Source organism: Lontra canadensis, unplaced genomic scaffold (assembly GCF_010015895.1).
Source record: "Lontra canadensis isolate GAN:19392208 unplaced genomic scaffold, GSC_riverotter_1.0 scaffold27, whole genome shotgun sequence".
In the NCBI taxonomy this organism is placed as follows: Eukaryota; Metazoa; Chordata; class Mammalia; order Carnivora; family Mustelidae; genus Lontra; species Lontra canadensis.
In genome coordinates, this window is record NW_022631021.1 from 6,612,727 (window position 1) to 6,633,504 (window position 20,778).

The 20,778-nt window shown below is 36.2% G+C and overlaps 1 protein-coding gene across 6 annotated transcripts in view; it reads right to left on the reverse strand.

Moving 5' to 3' along the window:
• The window catches only part of COL19A1 (collagen type XIX alpha 1 chain), a 312,492-nt gene that overhangs the window by 220,292 nt on the left and 71,422 nt on the right, over positions 1-20,778 (reverse strand). For all 6 annotated transcript variants that reach the window (XM_032864437.1, XM_032864441.1, XM_032864440.1 and 3 more), the window contains 2 exons: positions 6,658-6,702; positions 4,180-4,224 (listed from right to left, as the gene is read on the reverse strand). In XM_032864437.1, coding sequence (XP_032720328.1) covers positions 4,180-4,224; positions 6,658-6,702 — 90 coding nt within the window. The remainder of the gene's footprint in view (positions 1-4,179; positions 4,225-6,657; positions 6,703-20,778) is intronic.

The following is a 20,778-nucleotide window of genomic DNA, read 5'->3' on the forward strand; positions in this document are numbered from 1 at the left end:
ACTCTTGGCATGGAATGTCAAAAGTTGGATACTATCCACATCTCCCTGAGCCAGATGGTTCATGAAGAAAAGAATATTTGATTGTCCTTTTTTTCTTTTCACTCTACTTAAGAAATCTTCAAGGATAAGATTATTTTAATTCATCAAATGGAAAAGTTCCACACTAGCTAAAACATCTTAGTTCTTGTAAAGATTTGCTACCTCTGTACCCACGTTAACTTAAATGTCACTCTTGAATGAACAAAATGAACTACATTTTAGCTAGAAAATGTAGAGAAAATGTCAGGAAAAGTGTGCCATGAGCAGCATTTGTCACTGGTTGTTTCTTTCTCACAATCAAATCATATTTAACAATAAAGTTGGGGAGAATCAAGTTTAACATCTAAGAAATCAGTTTTTAAACTAAGTTAGTTAGGACTTGAATGACAATGTAAAAGAATTGGGTTAAAAGCCAACCCAACCACATGAAGCAGTTACTTAAAGAAACTGAATGCTATAATGCTATAATATAAAGCAGATGTTCACATTTGCTTTTCTATTTGCTTTTTTTAAAATAATGTAACCAAGTAATACTCCTATTTTGACAAAGACCTAAAGTAAAAACCTGGGCTCAGGGTTTAGAAATAAAGCTCACTTTAATGAATGCCTCCCTGCTAAATCTGCTTTTTCTAATATGATTGTCAGAGCTCAGTTCATGCATTCACACATTTGGTCACATAATAAGAGTGTGGCTGTATCACTGCTGCGAAGGCTGACAGTATAGGGATAACTATCACCTCAATAGTGGACTCTCCATTTTGTTCACTAGTTGTAGCCCCTACAACACCCCCAACTATACTGAAGGACCTAAGGAAAATCCCCCAAAGAAGGGTTGCTTGAGATCACGCCTACAGAAACAGAGAAGCCAGAACACAGACCCTAGCTGCTGTTCTATTCCTCAGTCAGAATATGGGCCTCCTGCCTCCAGCTTCATGAGGAATGCTGTTAGAGTGAAAGGATCCTTGAGTGATGCTCACAGGGCAATGAGGCAATGGGATGGGATCATTCCTATCCATCTAAATGATAAGCCAAAAAAAAAAAAAAAAGGTAAACCTGAAAGTAGCTCTTCAGGGAGAGTCCTGCCAGCATAAGTAATTTGAGAAAGAAGGAGTCTTTCAAATAATTTTCACTTTAGGACTGATTTGGCTAAATTGTGCTTGCACAGGTAATACATGAGTTTTTTCTGTCATAAGTTGCTATAAACTCGGGAATATGCTTTCAAATGAGGTTCCCTCTACTTGTTCAAGGTTCGTGAGTTCTTCTCTGGACTAAGGATACCACATTAGACATGCTGAGGAACTACTTGTTTGGTGTGGCTTAACTTAAACTGGCCAGCAGGATAGTTTTCTGGCCATCAAGAAAAACTGCACATTTCCCCGCTTGGTTTATACTGGATTATAGAATACCACAGAGTGGTATCATCACTATGAAGATATCCGAAGACCATAACATAGTGTTTTCTCTTTGACAGTTGATACGAGTTTTCTTGTTCTACTGGAGGTAGTGTGCCTTTGGTAGGTACAACATCTCTGAACAATAACAACTTCCTGAATTCTTTTGTTTTGCAACTAGTGAATTGTCTCATTCAAAACAGCGAATTTTAAACATAGTAAAGGCCACAATAAGGCAATTAAAGAGGAAAGATAGGCCTTACTGTAATTACAAACTCAGTCTTCCACAAAGAATTGAAATTCAAATTAAATTGTCTTTTAAGGGTGTCTTTTAATGGGCAAAATGGGTGATGGGGAGTGAGAGGTACAGGCTTCCAGTTATGGAATGAGTAAGTCATGGGGATGAAAGGTACAGCATGGGGTATCAGTGGTATTATGATAGTGTTATATGGTGACAGATAGTAGTTACACTTGTGGTGATAATAATGCATAGACTTGTTGACTATGTTGTACACCTACAACGAATGTAACATTGTGTGCCAACTATACTGGAAAGGCTTAAGTAATGGAAACTCGAGCAAGGCAAAAGGACCCACAGTGACTACTGAGCTGAATGCCAACAAGCTCATTAAGCCTTAGGCCCTAACTGACCAATGAGCTACTTACAGCCAGGCACAGTTCCTCAGATTACTAAAAAAAAGGGAGAATTCCATACATCCTCATCCTCCCTTATTCTGCCCTCACTACCTCCTTGAGGCAGATGGTCTCCCCTCTGCTGTTCTGCCCACTGCTCCCCTGTGGTGTATTCAATAAACTGTCATCTCTTTTTTTCTGCCTTGGGTGAATTCTTTCACTGCCTGCTCTGCCTTGCCCCCATCCAACTGGGATGCCACAGAGATACTTTAATAAAAAAAAAATAAAAATAGATAAATAGTCTTTGTTCAGAAAACAAATTAGGTTGTAAGCAGTGCAAGAATCTCATGCTTATGTCCCCTAGAAATGAGTGCTCCACAGACTTTCCTTATTTAATTAATCCAAACACAGTTTCTAATCTAGAAATAAAAAGATGGCATTAGTTATTTATCTTATGGGAAAATACATGTGGTCATAGATCAGCATATGTAGTGTGTAACACTGAAAAAACTCATATTTGCTATTTGGTAAGTAATCATCAAAGCAGACGATATTCTTATTATAAGGGTTACTATGTGAATTTTACATTGGGCTATAAACCATTTGAATTATAATTCTCATTCAAGGTGTTGTCTTTTCTATTTGATGCTTTGTTTCTTCTTGTTGTCTCCATCCTCCATAAATATTTTCACCTCATGGTGAAATGGACTATTTGAAAGCGATTGCTAATAAGTACGAAGAATTAGAAGGGAAATCTTTGAAGCCATATAAAGGAATGTTTTTCTATACTTCACAGTCTGTGAGAATCTATTACTGAGCAATACCAACTATGTATATAAAATATCAAAATAACCACTAAGGTTTTAAGTGAAATGGTGACTTTACAGAGAATCTTATCTGTTTCCTTGCTTATTCTCACGTACTCCTACAGGTAAAGTACCATTAATAAAGCAGGAACATGTATAAATAGGGCATTAATTTAAAGGCAATGACTGTCATTCTAAAGCAAAAATATATAAAAGATCCCTAAAAAGAGAGATCCACTTTTAAAATATAGTCATCATCTAATGGAATTCTCCTCAATTATATGATTACTATAGGACTATTTTTTTCTTCCTCACAGTTCTGTGAGGAAAAGTAATTAGCAAGTAGCTTACAACATGTATAATTTGTCATAATTATTATAGCTGTTCATTCTGTCTAAAATACTTATTGAAGAAGCAAATAACTGATCACGGCCCAGAAAACTAAATACAGGCAAGACTGTCTAATTTGAGATTATCTCTCCCCCTTCCTTTCTTGTGGCTGTCCAATTACATGACGTTTTATGAAACAAAGGAATGATGCTGTTTTTGTTCTATTCAAAATAAAACTAGACTTATGAAATGCAGAAGGACTCAAATGATTGTCTGAATGTAAATTTTAGATGACTAGGGCACTTCTATTCTCTGTACTTTTAGTAGAAGGCTATAAATTTTTAAAACGAAGATTGCTTGAATATTGGGCTCACTGCTTCCCTCAGCATCAATCTGGATCTGTACCCACAGTTCTTTTTGCCTCTGAGTCTGATAACCTTTTGGAGTTTAAGGCGTTCACTATAACTCAATCTAGGATATTGCACAATCCCTGTGGTTCTTCCTACACTTTGCCCACCATCCCTTTATTTTAACTCTTTCAAACTCTTCTATTTGCACATCTTTTTTCTGTTTGACCCTATTACAGTTCTTATTTATTTCCTCAGGAAAAATTCCACTGATACACCAGGTATACATGGAAACAAAACATTTATTTAAAGACCTGGACACTTAGTGCATCAGTGATCCTATAGCACACAACACAAAGCTCAGGCAATGTTTGAGTCATTTATATATCGATGGAATGCATTTAGGGAGAAATATTTAGATAGAATTACCATCCAAACAAGTCCAGAAAGATTTCTGACAATCCTTCATATATTAAGTCTAACTTAAGTGAAACAAATATTTTAAGGTTTTCTCTTACAAAATTACTGAATTGCTTCTATGGAAAGCACAAGAGAAGTTAGATATTCCACTTCAAAATATTTTCATGAATCTAATGTATTTTTACAGATGTATGCCTCAAGAGAGATATTTACCTTTTCACCAGTTTCTCCTTTGCGGCCTTCAAAACCTTGCTCTCCCTGTAGAAGAGGTATATGATTTATATATAATAATAGGAACACTATTTTTAACACACACAATTATTACTATAATAATGACAATTTTTTCAGTAACAAAACATCAATAATTATAAATAAAAACCATTTCTAATATGTAAACTTGAAATCAATTTTAAGTTGGATGACATTTACATATTCCTGAATATTAAAGGGTACAAGCTACAGCTTCATGATAGTGCTCTCAAGCCAACATAATCTCCTTACACCTGAATTTCTCCATATATGGTTCCTTTCTCATAGATGTTTTGAGAATTGAATGCATCAGCATAGTGCCTGGCACCAACTAAGTTAGCCATCATTACTCTTACTTTTTCTTATTTATATTTATTACTTTATTATTATTATTACTTTTAATTATTACTGTTACTGTTGATTTCACCAGATCCCTTTTAAGCAGCCTTCTCAAGCTGACTTCCATGGAATACCATTCCAGGGAGAGCTGTGTGATGAACGAGTTTGGGCTTGAACCCCAAGTCCTGGCTCCAGCTCTGACGCCAGAGCCATGCATGCTCTTTACCACCCAGATCTCCTGTGTCTCGGTCACAGAAAGGTGACTGGTGGCTGGAGCACTGCGGGCTTTAACCGCCATCGTTATTCCAAAAGGTCTATGTCTCCTGTTCTTCAGCTAAAACCCTCTCCAGTCTGACAAGCTTGTTTTCCCACTGAATTCTGCACAGATATTTATAATACTGATGTTTGATTCATCCATTCAAACAAATATGCACTGAATGCCAAATATAGGTCAGGCACTGAAGACAAGAGAGCCAGCAAATGGCTGCTGGAGGTGGGTCATCCTCACCCCTCCACACACAAGATGCACTCAGCAAACATCTCCAGAGTGCATGGAGACAATGGATGAAGGGTTTCTTATTTACGTTTATTTCTGTAATGCTGCAACAAGGTGACACTTGGTACAATTAAAATTCATGTGTTAGAAAAGGAATGCCAGCTTTTTACTATAAATACAGCCTCTCTGTATATATTATAAATGATATATATATTGTAAATAATATATGTGTGTATGTGTATATGTATATGCACATATACACACATGATCGAATTATTATTTCTGCTTCATCTGCCCTTCAAAAAGGTACTGGGAAAGACAATAGGTTAGTAGTTGGGTCTCTTTGCCACTGAATGCGTGGTCTAGCTCTATTCTCCCATTTTCCCTAAAGTCTGGACTGTGGCTTGATCTGTTAATCCAAGCCGACATCAAGCTGCTAAACGCCTCCAGTACATCAGCCACAAAGTCAGCATGATGCAGCCACCACAAACAGCTGCTGGAAAGTCCAAAACTGTTTCCCAGCAGATAAATCTGCACATCCCTTGGCTTGCAGCTCCGCTCACAGATGCAGCACATGCTGGAGCAACGGGTTTTGTCTGGAGCTGCTGCGAAGAAACTCAGAAGCTTGCCATTTCATCACTGCCGGCGCAGACTTAATTTCTTATCAAGCCAAGGAATGGGAGATTTTTCAAAAGCTATGACTATAAATGAATGCACATGTTTTTTTAATGGTAATTTTTAGCCATAGAGAAAAAACCTAGATGTAACAGTAACTTCTGCCATCTTGTTGCTAAGACTTGGAAAACTTCCAGAGCATAGGGATGATATGGTTGGCCTGGGTGGGCCTCTACTACTGCATCAAGAATGCTCTCCCCTGTGGTGGGATTATCTGGGTGGTATTATGACAGCTGGCCCCACCTGAAGTGGCTCCCCAAACCCTCCAGGAAACTGGAATAGACCAGACTCTCTGCTTCCAGCAAGGCTGGTCAGACTCCTGCCAAGGAGGAGAAAGCAGCCCCCGGACAATAAAAGGGTACAAGTCAAGATCACCTTGGTAAAAAGAAAGATATTCGGCACAGAAAGAAGTAGCCTAGTCAATGCAAACATTTTCACTTATTACAAATTTGTTATTCTGACAAAGATTTTTTTGAAGGGGTTAGTTGTAGCATCTTCGTAATATTTAATGTTTTATGTCACTGTAACTATTATGTTTAGTCGAGCTGGGATATACAAAAAGGAAGATAAGAAAGAAACAAATACAGTCAAAGGCAGTAAACACTGTTCCACTCTTCATTTTAGACTCTCATAACAGTGAAAATACGTTCAGAGCAGCTCTGGACACTCGCATGGCCCCCAGAAAGCACCACCATTCACCACCATTGACTTCTCCGGAGAAGCGTGCTGTTAAAGCTCTCTCATAGAACTCTCTTCTATCGTGGTTCCTTGGAGAAGGCTCTTTGAAAGACTAGTTAGCGGCTTTCTAAGAGCCTTCCATGGAAGTCGGTTTCATCAAATTAATTTTCTGAATCTTCACTATATTATGTGCAAATTCAATTTTTTAAGATGTTAAATTCTTAACTTACATAAAACATTCAAAAACTCTTTACCTTTTGACCAGGTAAGCCTGGAGCTCCATGTAAACCATTTTCACCCTACGAGAAGAACAGAGAATAACTTTTATTAGCCATAGAAAACAAATGAAATAAATAAATTTTTGCAGTCAGGTGCCTGGGTGGCTCAGTTTGTTAAGAGTCTTCATCTCAGGTCATAATCCTGGGCTCCTAGGATTGAGTCCCACGTTGGACTCCCTGCTCAGTGGGAAGTCCCTCTCCTTCTACCCCTTACCCAGCTTGTGCTCTCTCCCTCTCCCTCTCTCTCTCTCTTTCATACTCTCTCAAGTAAACAAATTAAATCTTAAAAAGAGAAATGTTTACAGTCTTTAAGAACTAGTTCTAGTGTTGTGGGGAAAGATAGCCTAATACTGAACGCCTAGCATATTCAGGGGCTTTCTATCTATGCTTCCTTATCTTACAACTGTAGGATTGGTACTTAGTTTTATAAAATAAGAAAACAGAGTCTATGGGGTGCCTGGTGGCTCAGTGGGTTAAGTGTCTGACTCTTGGTTTCAGCTCAGGTTGTGATCTCATGGATCATGAGATCACAACCTGCTCGCTCCAAGGGAAGTCTGCTTGAAGATTCTCTTCGTCTACCCAACCCCCCCAAATTTATGTGTGCTCTCTTTCTCTTTCAAATAAATAAATTGGAGAAAGGAAGGAAGGGAGGGAGGGAGGGAAGGGAAGGAAAAAAAACAGAGTCTCTGAGTCATGTTCAGTGTCACCCATCTTGTGGCACAACCTAAGATTTGAATTGAGGTCTCTCTAACTCCACGGTCCATGTTTTCCCACATGCCATTTAGAATCCCTTATTTCATTTTCTCTTTCAAATCTCTGGACATGATATTAAAGTCTGGCATAGGCTTTCTATGGGCTGGCACTGTTCTCACAACAACCTATTGAGCAGATACTGTTATGATCATCTTACAAGAGATGATTACACAGCCAGTAGGAGATAGAAATGGAATTTGAACACATACACTTCAGCTCTGTGCACACAACCACCTCCCTCCACTATCTCATGGAAAAGATTTATTTCTGGCTCATAAGTGACCACATCTAACAACTGAATATGTCTATATATCTATAAGAGATATATAACATACCTATTATAGTGACAGACATACAGATATTATGTTAACATGTTCATATATATATATATATATATACGTATATATATATATATATCTGCTCATATCTGTTGATTGCCTTTAAACTGAAGACATACCCCATGCCATTTTACTTGAAACAACTGCTTACAAGAATTTTTAGTTCTTTCTGTTCATCTGGTTCCTGTCTTGGGTAAAAAGGTTTTCAGCAGATGCTTATCAGTTTCCATTACTGGAATTCATGGGTCATTTCTTTGACAAGTCTGCTTTGTAAACAGCACACCAGCTAGAATTAGATATTCCTGGGAGGATGTGTGTATTCTCAATGGATCCTTAAGAATTTTGCTGCTTATTGGAACTGACTTTGGCTCCTGAGTTTCCAGGTTTAAACAGCTCAAAATAAACTAACAATTCCATTGATCTGTTTCATTTCTAGAAAACATAAGTAATTTTTAAGACAATAATTTTTAAGCCTCACCTAGAATGAAGTTAGATATACCAATTTTAGACTTTTTAAGTAAAATTCAAATATATGAAGAAAAAAATCACATCTTCAAACTTTAAAATAGCAATAATACATTGTGTCTAAATCAAGAGATCATTATTATTTCATTAAGTAATACATTTTGGAAAGGTTTAGTCATTTTTAACAGTTATACCATCGTATACAGACACACATATTATTTTAAAGACTAAGTCTGTCCTCAGATTAAATTATCTAAGTTTTTTCTGCAGTATAACTGCTATCATCACAAAATATAATAAACACTAAAGGGAAAATTTTGTTGCTAAGTGGAATTAAATGTTGAAGTATCAATAAAGTATAATACACTTATCTATGTAATAAATATATTTCTATTATTTAAAAAGCTGTTACAGTTCTAGATCTCAGGCATTACACAAATACATGAGAAACTTCCTGTTTCATTTAATAAAGGGATAGTAAAAGCACATTAAGTATTTGATGCCCGGGAACATTCTGTGGAAATTGAGCTTCTGTTACTCATCACAGAAGTATGTCCACTTGTCCATAAGGAGCAGAATTATTTTCATCAGTTGGTCTAATATAATGTTTTATATCATATTACAAGTTATACAAGATAACAAGATACGGCATGTAATCCAGTAAAGTACACTGATACAGTATACACTGCCAAAAATACTTTTGGGGGGAAAAAAGTAGTGATGGTATCTCTTTCTCTTTTTCTTTGCTGACAGCCCATTCTTGTGTCCTATGTATTCCAAGTTCTGGCACCTCAAGCCCCCCTTCTGGCATGTGTCAGGTTAGGGTTGTACCCAGAAACACCACTAACTGGGAACCAAAAATCTCTAAAGCTGTGATATTAAGACTGTTTTTCTCTCTTTAATGGATACAGGTTCATGATTATTGCAATTAAAATGTTTTATTTTCCTATGGCCAGTGTTCATTGGTCTCCATTCTTTCCTGACGAGGAATTGGTTTTGTAAACATAATCCTAAACACCCAGATAACCCAATGGACACCACTGATTACTCTCACAGGAAAGAGTAAGCTTCCCCCACCTGTAAGCAGAAGATTTTGAGATTCTGAGAGGACACTACTGAAGGTTAAAGTTGGCAACACCGGTGTTCAGAACCCTTTTTATTTTTTTCTCACTGATTTTCTTGAAGTGATCGGAGATGTCCTGCTTAGCAACTTTTAATAATTTTAAACCATTTGTCATTTTTCTAGTTCCTAAGGGATTAATCGGCATATCTGTTTTTGTCCCTATCTCCAAAAAAAAAAAAAAAAATCTGTTAAGTAGCATAAAAACTAAAGACGAAAATAGCTGTAAAGAGTGAAATTTTGTTTAAAAGATTCATGGATAACGACATTTCCATCAGGACTTTCTCTAAAACCGAATGCAGCTTAAGGTCAAATGGAATTCTACCTAGCAAATAAATGGCCTATCTAAAATTACCGGATGGGCAAACATGAGCTGCTTTTTCTGAAGTCTTGTTGTTCCTCCTTCCTCCCAGTCCCAGCACAAAAAAGAAGAAAGAAGCTTCTCCTCTGGCTTCTGATCAGTATTTTAGCCCATTATTGAAGAAAATGACAATCAATGTTTCCCACAGCTACCCTAACATTCCAAACTTGTTTCTGAGGTATATACTTTCTGCTACAGGTTTTTCCATCAAAGGACCTGTGTCCTTTTCCTGTTACAAATCCAAGCTACAGAAGGACAAGCGAATGAGTGTGTGTTATACAAGTGAAGCCAAAATGAACGTTGCTGCTGATAGTGCTGTTGCCATGTTATTACTGTAATGCCTAGCCCATCTCCGACTTCACAGAGCAATCGAAAGCAGCCTTTCCAGAATTCAAAGTAACCGCTTTGAGAAGGTTTTGGAAAAAACTGAGGTGTGATTTAGGGCCAGCTGGTGGCTTTCTGAAAACCTGATCAAAGGATTTCATTTTACCCCCTTTTTATCACTGCACATTTCCCTGAAGGAAGCATGGCTAGGCGTAAAAGATAAATTATTAGTTTTCCTGATTCCTTTGACATTGGAATCTATGTCTTTTCTTATTATGCAGGAACTACATGTTGTCTGAAGGACACTTGATAAGAAATCACATTCCCCAGGGCTATATTTCCAAACCTAGTCCCAATGAGACCCAGCAAAGAAAAGCAGATTAAACAGGTAAAAGAAAATTTGCTAATAACTGCACCTAAGCCCAGAAATTAGAAAGTTATATAATATGTTGTGGAGATTTTTTTTGGTTTAAAAAATTAGGCATTTACCCTCTGATTAAAAAGGCTGAAATCCTACTATATAACACTGCTTCCATATTTAAAAAATTAATTTGGCCTATCATTTCATTTTATAGCCTGTTTTCTAGGAACTTAATCTCCTGTATGAAGATAGTATACAATTAGAAATAGATCAGTGTTTTCCCACAAATTAACTCATCTTTATTAAGAGAAGTTTTGCTTAAATTGAATGTCGAGTGAAATAGCTGGAAAAAACATTTGAAATGGAATGCCAGAGTTCTAGCATGATAACCAACAGAAGAGGGAGCTGAGAGTAAATCTGATTTTGATTTTGTGTATTGCTAACTTGACCTCTATATTTCTGACTACAGGTCTGCTTTACTCACGACATAATCTTCCGAAATTGAATTTTTACGGTCCTTAAATTGTTGCCACTCAACTAAATATATCAGGCAATAAAATAGATACCTCCTAATTTTTTTTTTCAGACATTTCATCCAATCTAAGTACTTCTGTTTCAGGGAGGAGTATTTTTCCTTCATATTTTCTTGGACTTCATTGCGAGGAATAAATTGTCAAGTTAAAAAGTATATATTGCATAGGGTTTAAAACTTCAGACTTTTCAAATTCTTTGTATTTGTTGGATCTTTAATGCAGCAAACACATTATCATATTAATGTTCAGGATAAGGCAAATTTATAATATTCTTTTTTTAAAAAAAGATTTTATTTATTTATTTGAAACAGAGAGACACAGCGAGAGAGGGAACATAAGCAGGGGGAGCAGGAGAGGGAGAAGCAGACTCCCTGCTGAGCAGGGAGCCCGATGTGGGGCTCCATCCCAGGACCCTGGGATCATGACCTGAGCTGAAGGCAGACGCTTAATGACTGAGCTACCCAGGCACCCCAATTTATAATAGTCTTAACCATAAGGTGAATGAGCTTGTTACTTATTATTACTTGTTCTTAACTGGTCATTTCAAAGAAGGGAAAACTAGCCCACCAAAGGTAATATATGGTGGATACATGTCTTAATCATAATAATATAAATATGGTGAGATCGCCATAGCTGAATCCAACATCTACCATCTCAAAAACTACCAACCTGAGTGTACGTGTGTGTGGGTACACAAGTATATGCAAGTGCACATACCTAGAAAACAAGCAGGATGGGTAGTCTTAAATACAGGGACAAGAACAAATTCATATACTTATATCCACCATCTCCATTAAAGAATCTGTTGTGGTACTAATGCTACTGAAAGCTTCTTAAAGTCAGGCATTTTTGCTCTTTAATTTGTATACTGGAGAGCAGAACAAAACAATTCTATATGTGGATACTGCAAAAATGCTTTCTGAACTCAAATTAACCTTCCCCAAGTTTCTGCCCATTAGTCTTATTTTACAAAAGAAAAATATCTTACGGTGATATCCCTCTGTGTCAATATCAAGCCTATTCAGCAAATTAGTAATTTTTCAATGATAGTGTGGAGTTCCTTAATATGCTAGTCACTATTTTCTGGGCACGCACTGGTCACACAATATATCTTTCAAAATGTGGCACTCAGAATTGAGCGCATCACTCCAGAAATGGTCTCACCACACAGAATAGAGAACAGAAATGTCATACACACACACACACACACACACACACACACACCTTGTTTGGATACCACCCAGTACTCCTATTAATATGACTTGATTTTTTAAAGCTAAATTGCTTATGTATACATTGAGCTTGCAGTCAACTATAACCATTAAGTTTTCCTCTCAAGGGACTATATCTTACAATTCTTTTACAAAATAACTGAATGAAAATTTTACTGAGTTATTCAAATTAAAAAACAAGAAAAGAATTTTGAAATTATTTGGACAGGTAAATAATTCTTTCCATATAAAACAAAGTTAGGAAACTGAGCCTTGGCCAGTGTTGTACAGCTCATTAAAAACCTGGGCTCCTCTGTACTTGTGAGGATTTTTTTTTTTTTAAGTGGACTTGTCAAGAACAAGTGTTTTGGCTTTTCACTATATTGTGAGACTAGCTGTAAGATAGTCTTTAAGTAAACTCAAAGCTTCATTAAAGTATTAGGGAAACAGAAGACATTTAATGTGAATCATCTCCCAAAATTTCTGAAGTATAGTAACTGACATCTGAATCAAGTATTCTAACAAGTGAAAGATGATGTAAGATATAAAGAGGAGGATAGTGTCATCAGTAAGCTCCTAATTGAGGACAGTGAGATACCAGTAAGTGCAAACTATTTCCTGCCCAAAGTATTCCTCGTGATGAGTAATTTATAGTTCTACTCCGTATCAATTACTTCTACTGGAGCTTAAATGCACTCAAGTCATTGGTTATTTATCTTTAGCCCTGAGGTAAACGGTTGTGAAGATATGGAGAAAGAACATGCCTGAGTAACACTGTAAGAAAGTCAGGAGATGTTTTTCCAAACCGTATTTGGAAAGAGAGGGAGCATGATAACCTGAAGATTTATGCTTGAGAGAGAAAAAAGAGCACAGTTTCTCCAACAGAAAATGGGAAGCAAATTCTGGAGCTGCACACACTTCTCTCTGTGAGATATCACTCCAGGTAGCAGGATCTGTAAGCTTTGCCAGGCAGATAAGAGATTCTCCCGCCCTCCTATTCCCCTGAAGCATGCTTTTGCAGAAAGTACAGAAGACTGGCACTGATGCACCACTGCCTTTTTCAATTCCTCGCAGCACGGTTCTAAACAATCACCTTCAACTTCTTTTCTCTATTGGCCTGGGGCTAAGTCCACTTGAGTTCTGAATAACTCAACAAACATTTATCCAGAATCAATCGGGTGCCCTATGCTGGGTTAGGTTTGGGGATTCCAGGAACAAGACCTTGTTCTCCTGGAGCTCACAGTGGAGACAAAGACACAAACTATGTTGGTAATGTAAATAAAGTACTACATGAGCAGAGAGAAGGGGCTATTAACCCGTCCAGTGCCAAGGGGACTTTATGAAAAAGATGAACATTTTCTTGAACTTTGAATGTAGTAATCTCTGAAAATGCAGTGATGGTGAGAGGGAAGAAAGGTACCAATCATGTATGATTATGCTCTCGTATCTTCTATTTAGTACTTAACAGGTTCATTCAGTACCCTACACTGGCTATGTCTGTCTCTCACTTGGATAGCTAAAATCTCTTTTAGACAAAGCTGCTTTTAGAAAACTCTAATATCTGAAATTGTAGATGTCTTTATCAAAGGCCAAGTACACCTTTAAATTCATTGTGGAGCATCTCAGCAGTCTACACCAAGAGTAAAATAATTAGCCACTAAACTATGCAGAGAAGCAGAGAGTATGTGATCTTTTTTAAGGCAATATTTTAATATTTATGTGCTAGATTCTCACAGTGCGTTAAACCAAATAGGAACATTAGCAGACTAAGTTCTTGAAATCTGGCTAACTGTTTAGCAAATAAAAGTCAAGTGCCTGGGTGCCAGATCTACTGCTTGTGTCGAGCCTGTCATCCATCTGTTGTGTTCTCTGCCAACTGCTCTACTTGGGGTGTGTGTGGAAGGCATTAGAAGGGAATAAGAAACCATTAAGAAATAAAATCAACTGCAGAATGAGCAAGTTTCTTTTTCTTTTTCCTGTCCTTCTGTTACCTTTGTCCTTCTCATGTTTTTGCTAATTTTACTGTTACGTTGTATTAAAATAATGCCCATAAATGAGACAATTCAATGAGACTTAAACTCCATGTAAAGGCAGTAATTTTTTCACTGGTATTTCAGGTATCGTTCTTGGAAGTTTAGTAAGTGAAGCCAACAGTAGGTTGACAAAACTGTTTTCTTTGTGGTCATTTTTCCTATGAATATTGGTTATGATAAAAAGTTCAATCCTATGTCCAGATTTGACCATCTTTTTCCACTGCAGAATTTTCTGAAATACAGGAGTTTACAGATGATTCTCTGTTTAAGAAGTATTTTCTCTGACATGAAGCTCATGTTTGTTTTGTAAATCCTAACAAGTTCATAGGAAGGACATAGACCATTGTTAGAATAAAGGTGAGCTGCCCTTTCTTTTATTCTTCTCATTTAGTGTTTTAATTGCTACAACAAATTATTGCATATGAATAGGTATTTTAACTTTTTTTAAAACTTGGGAAGACCTCTGAAATTAATACTAATTCTGAATCTCAAGGGAAAATGAGGTGAAACAGGATAATATAGATGGAAAGCCAAATGACTTAAAAAAAAATTCTCTTTTTCAATAAACGCCTATAAGTTTCTGAGTCTCTAAGGCACTACTGCTACATCTGGACCAGAGCTGTCTCGGAGTTCATTATAATTCACAACAGCTACCGGCCTTGTCTGCACTTTCAGCAACTGTAACAGCATCTGCCTTTATATCCCGAAGCTGCAGTCTTCTCGTAAAATGTCTTTTTAAGGGGAAAATTGAGATTCAGAGATCACAGTCATTTCATTTTCCAACTGAAAAGAAATACAAAGACGGACAGGGAACAATGGATGTGCCCAGTTTGGTCTCGCCCTGCTGCAGAGACTGGGGACTTCAGAGCATATGGTGAAAAGGCTGTCACACAAAGCGCCTCGGCGTAAGCATAGTTAGCCTGGCTGATTTTCAGTCAGGCAAGTTGGCAACTCTCTCATCACGTTATCAGATATACTTCTTAAGTGCTTTAATGTATATGGATTTTTGCCTCACATTTTTTGTTTGTTTGTTTGTTCACATTTTTTTTTTTAAATAAACTCATGGTGCTAAGTTAAACACTTTTGTTTTTGACCAAATGAACATACAATAAATGTGTGTATGTGTATATATATCATATACATAAATAACCAAAAAAAGTTATATATACACTTATATTACATATATAATAAGCATACTTATATTATATATACTTTACATGTAATTGTATATTTATATATTGCAAGCATATTCCACAGAGAACATAAAGAGAATTTTCTAGATTAGGTGCTGAGGTAAGGTAATCTGGAGAGTATGGCCCTGACTGGTCTGCTGGGAGGTGAGCAGATAAGGATCTCCAGACAGTCCAGGTATGGGAATTTTAAGAGCTTATTTCAAATATACTTTTGAATTCAGAAGCCAAACAATCATGTTTTCATAATACTTATTTTGGAAGATAAAGCTAAACAAAATACTTCCACTTGGTGAAAAAAACATCTGAGGAAGATTTTTAATTAGAGGACACAGTTTTCTGAGGGTGGGAGAGTCAGAATCGCTACAGTTGGGTAGACTTTAAAAGAGGGTCCACGGATTTAAAGAGAAGAAACGCAGCCCTCTCCCCAACCCGTCCCACAGCAGAATTTAGGAAACCCTCCGTACAGTACCCTCTCTAGGCAGTAGGCAAATGAATTTAAGATCTAATAATAAACTGTGCAAAGGAAATCTGGATACTTGAGGAAACATATCCAGAAGACGTGAAGGTACAAGAGCTATGAACTCATATGGGTAAGATTCGAATCCCGCCTCCACCGGCTGTTAGCATTGATACTTTGGGGAAGTTTTTATTCTATCTTAGTTTCTTAACTAAGATACTTAACTTCAATACTAATGATAATAAATCTTACCTCAGACATACTGTGAGAAATAAATAAAATAATGTAAAGTCTTTTGACAATGTTTAACACATAATAATGATTGAGTAAAAGGCTGCTATTAATATTGTAAGAGTTTACACTCATATATATTTCAGTTAAATAGAAAATTAATTGATTTGCTAACATGCACACATTACTTTGTTTTTAGAGGTCAAAATTATCTAAGATATGTGACCTTTAACATTTTCCACTAAATATATTTTGAATAAATAATATAAATCCCCTCAAATGAGTTCTAATTTAGTTTCATAGTAAGCCCGAGTTTAGAATAATTGAATCATCAAACTGTTTTCTTTTAAAATTGTATCTATTTATCAAGTACAATAGCCGCACCCTTATCTATGCCCCAACCTTCCAAGACCAAAAACGACAGAGTGTACCAAACCCTATATATACTGTTTTTTACTATACATACATATCTATGACAAAGCTTAATTTATAAATTAGGCACAATAAGAGATTAAGAATAACAACTAATAATAAAATAGAATAATTATAATAATGCCTCTAACAAAAGTTATGTGAATAGGCTCCCTCTCTCTCTCAAAATATCTCACTGTACTGTATTCACCCTTCTTGTGATGACGTGAGATGATAAAATGCCTACAGGATGAGATAAAGTGAGCTGAATGACGTAGGCACTGTAATGTAGCATTAGGATACTACTGAACTTCTGACCATATGTCAGAAGCAGGACCATCTGCTTCTAGATTGTAGTTGACCGCTGACAAGCAGATACTACTGTATTTAGAGATCAGGCACTGAGCTGCCACTTTTATGAATAATCTCATTTAATCCTTAAGACAAAAATAGAAGGAGATACAATATAATACTTATTTTAAAAAACAAAAAAAAAAACTTGGAAGAAACAAGAGACATACCCTAAAATAATAGACTGAGGATTTGAGCTGGGATTCAAATATAGGCAATCAAATTCTGGGTAGTTAATATCTGAATCTTAGTATCTGAATAGTTAGTATCTGAATGGTACAATAATGATCACTATCTTTTACTGCATACCTACTCTGTGAGAAACAGAATTTTTTTGGTGAATGTTTTCTTAGTAAAATAAACATTTTAGGGATGAACTGTAGGTAATTAGACAGACAGAAAATTGCTTTTAACATAAATTGGGCTCCATATTTATTGAACTTTTCCTATCACATCATTAGGATTAAGATGACTAGGAAATAATTATTCCTGTTTTTAAAAAAATATCCTCACTTCCCAAAAAACATATCTGATACATGACATATATAAGTGAAACAGAGAATGAGGTAAATTTTTGTTTGAAATCGTCAAGTAACGAACACAAACGTGCTTTAAGTGTTATATTTGAAGGTAACACAGGGAGCAGGATTTGCCCCCAGGGTCTAAATCTTCACCCCATTTTCCCACCATATACCACGAGGATATTGTGAGCACATGTGTGCCTGTGTGTGTGCATGCATGTGTGCATATGTGTAAGCACATGTGTGTGTGATCTTATGGATTAAGTGATCCACTTCTCATGGAAATTAGAGCATTCGATTTACTCATCTTGACTGCCAGTGGTTTCTGTCCAATCAAGCTTACCAGAAGTCTCCAGTGACTAATAACTTATAATGCCTGCTACACTGGCTATATAAGATAGCTTTTCTTACATGAACTCAGAACAGAAAACTTACCAAGTCTGTTCGGCAAAACCCTGGCTGTGCGGAAGATATGTAAAGGGGACAGTCATCAGCTGCCATGCCATGTGAGTCCATATAAGGTGATGAGTGTTAGAATCACTTAAGAACGTAATTAGATGCTCTAGTTCTTCATCCTTCATGACTTCACATATCCCATAAATTGACTTCATAATATAGTGTTGTTCAGTGTCCTATTTTTCTCCTGGGCCTCAGAAGACATTAAAACTTTGTTCAGGGCCTTGACTTAAAAAAATTGACTGCTATCACCTAGCCAAACTTCAACGCGTAGGTTTACCCTAGAATAATAGGATTAATATGCAAATCACTTAATTTATTATGGTATCCCACTGGATATAAGTATGAAGTATAGCTAATATACTCTGCGCTGCTTGGAATATGCTTCACTCCATTAACATAAATCAGCTTTCTAGTTTAAATATTAAACCTTAAAAAATTAAGAGAGCTTCACTCAGAATATTACACCGGAGCTATATGTTCGAGGTGCTTTGCATATGTTCTTGTTCCAAGTGAGACAATCCATCTTTTTTAATTTTAGCTTTTAACAGAATCCTTAAGCATTTCTAATTCCAAGAAAAAGAACCCCAAGGAATTACGAATGAATGCTGAGAAGAAAAATCAAAGTTAAGCCTGGGGATGCTGTCTGAGAACTCTGGGAGATGCGTACGAGTCACATAAAGCCAACTGCGGGAGATTCAGCTCTGAGAATACTGAATACTTTAAGGACTAATAATTTTCTTTGGGAATTCACTCAGAAAAATCAGCCAAGTTATTTTCATCTTAAAGCAATGCAAGTATTTTACTCCAAATATAAGTGTTCATCTTTACAACTCTAATTTCAAAATTCCGAAGTTTTAAAAATTAAGGAAAATTGATATATACTTATTGGAGTGAAATATTTCAAACTTATTAACAATGCCATGTGGTAACATAGTTTTTTCTTGCTATCTTCATTCTGTATATATTCATCAGAGTTATTTTAAACAGATGGTAACCTGTGGATTATGGAAGTGAGCAAAAACACTTTTCAGGTGACATTTCTGCACTCATGAAAGTTTTATACCTTAAACAGCTAAATGAAGGGACAAGTTAGAAGCACAACTGGTACCACCAGTGACTGTGACCTTGAAGATAGGCTGTGGCCAAAGACTCATGATTCTATAGCTACTGGAAGTGTACTGGCCACTACGGAGGATTTGTGGAGATGTGTGAAATAAGGATCCAAGAGCTCAGTGTAGCCTGATACAATGCTCAGCACCACTGGAAGCTGCACAAATTCTCTAATTGTCCTGCTTTCCCATACCTTACTGTGTAAACTTATATGAGTCTTATTTTACATCCTATAGTGAAGAAGTCTAATTATCTATAATCTATTTTATAGTCCAAGTACTTCAGTGATTCTATGTTTGGCTAAAAAAAAAGTTCCTGTATTCAAAGTAATTTCAAAACTCCCAATGATTTGAAATCCAATCAGATTATTATGACATATTTTAGGAAGAGGTTGATGGAATGAGTGTTTGAAACAAATATGGAATATGGCAGCCTGCTTAGGAGATAGATGCCAGTAGTATTCTCTAGGGGAAAAGGCATTTTGAAGAAATTAGACTTTCGAACAAGTGTTTGAAGGAATTTTACTTATGATGAAGAATCTGCAATTAATGTCATCAGCAAGTTTAATTAAGCAAGAGGATAGCAGCCCAAATAAACATTAACTTGCAGCCAGGTATCATCATTCAACAAAGAGTTTACTGAATCCAACATTTACACTACTATAGGAGGAGTGAGGAATTTGCTAATTCCTAAATCATTCCTTAATTATTCCTAATCAAATAATTCTTAAAAGAAAAAAAAAAAGAATAATTCCTAAAAGGAAAAAAGCAGCAGGAATGAAGCAGTCAGAAATCAGACACATTGAAGAAAGACTCAGAAAATATCTGCCCGATAATTTCTGAACCTCCTACCACTTCAGCTTCAGTTACTTTTGTGACGACTGTAGGTTAACCACAGGGTCAAGGCCTACTGGATAATGAGGCACAATGGATTCACTTGGTAATTAGTGCAACTAAAACAGCTACAGAAACCTATACTAAACTTATTTTAATGAAGAAGAGAATTTTCTTAGCAACAAGTGAAACTTTAATAATTCAGCAGTTTAAGTTATGTGTGCGTGCATATACACACACATTTATGTATCATGAACACCAGGACAAGCTAATTTCAGTTTATATTTACAAATATGGCAATTTTTAAACTTTCTGTAAAAACTTAAATATATGGAATGAATAAGTCACAGGAATAAAAGGCACAGCATAGGAAATATAGTTAGTGATATTGTAGTAGTGTTGTATGATGACAATGATAGCTACACTTGCTGCGGGTATTGAATCACTATGTTGTACACCTGATTACAACGAATGTACAGTGTAACTAATGTAACATTGCTTGTCAACTAGGGATGACTGGGTGGTTCAGTCAGTTAAGCCTCTGCCTTTGGCTCAGGTCATGATCTCAGGGTCCTGGGATGGAGTCTCCTACTGGGCTTCTTGCTCAGCAGGGAGCCTCCTTCTCCCTCTGCCTGCCACTCCCCCCAGTTTGTGCTCTCTCACTGACAAATAAATAAAATCTTTTAAAAAACTGTATGGCAATTATACTTAACTAAAAAAATTTATAAAACAAAACTGAACTTAAATAAGATGTTGAACTACAACACTAACCTCTTATGAATAAATTCATCATATAGAATTATCTTTACATTATTAGAAAAGACAATGTGAAAATCAACCATTTTATGAGATAAATACCATATTTTTAGTATTTTATCGATGGACTGAATATATTCTTGCATTTTGATTAAATTTAGGGTGTGGTACTATATTTTTAAGCGTTTATTTAATCTCTGTCTATAGTGAAATATCTATTAAAAGATGTTATAGCATAAGTTATATAGTAACACAGAAGCCTTGGGGCTCTCAGAA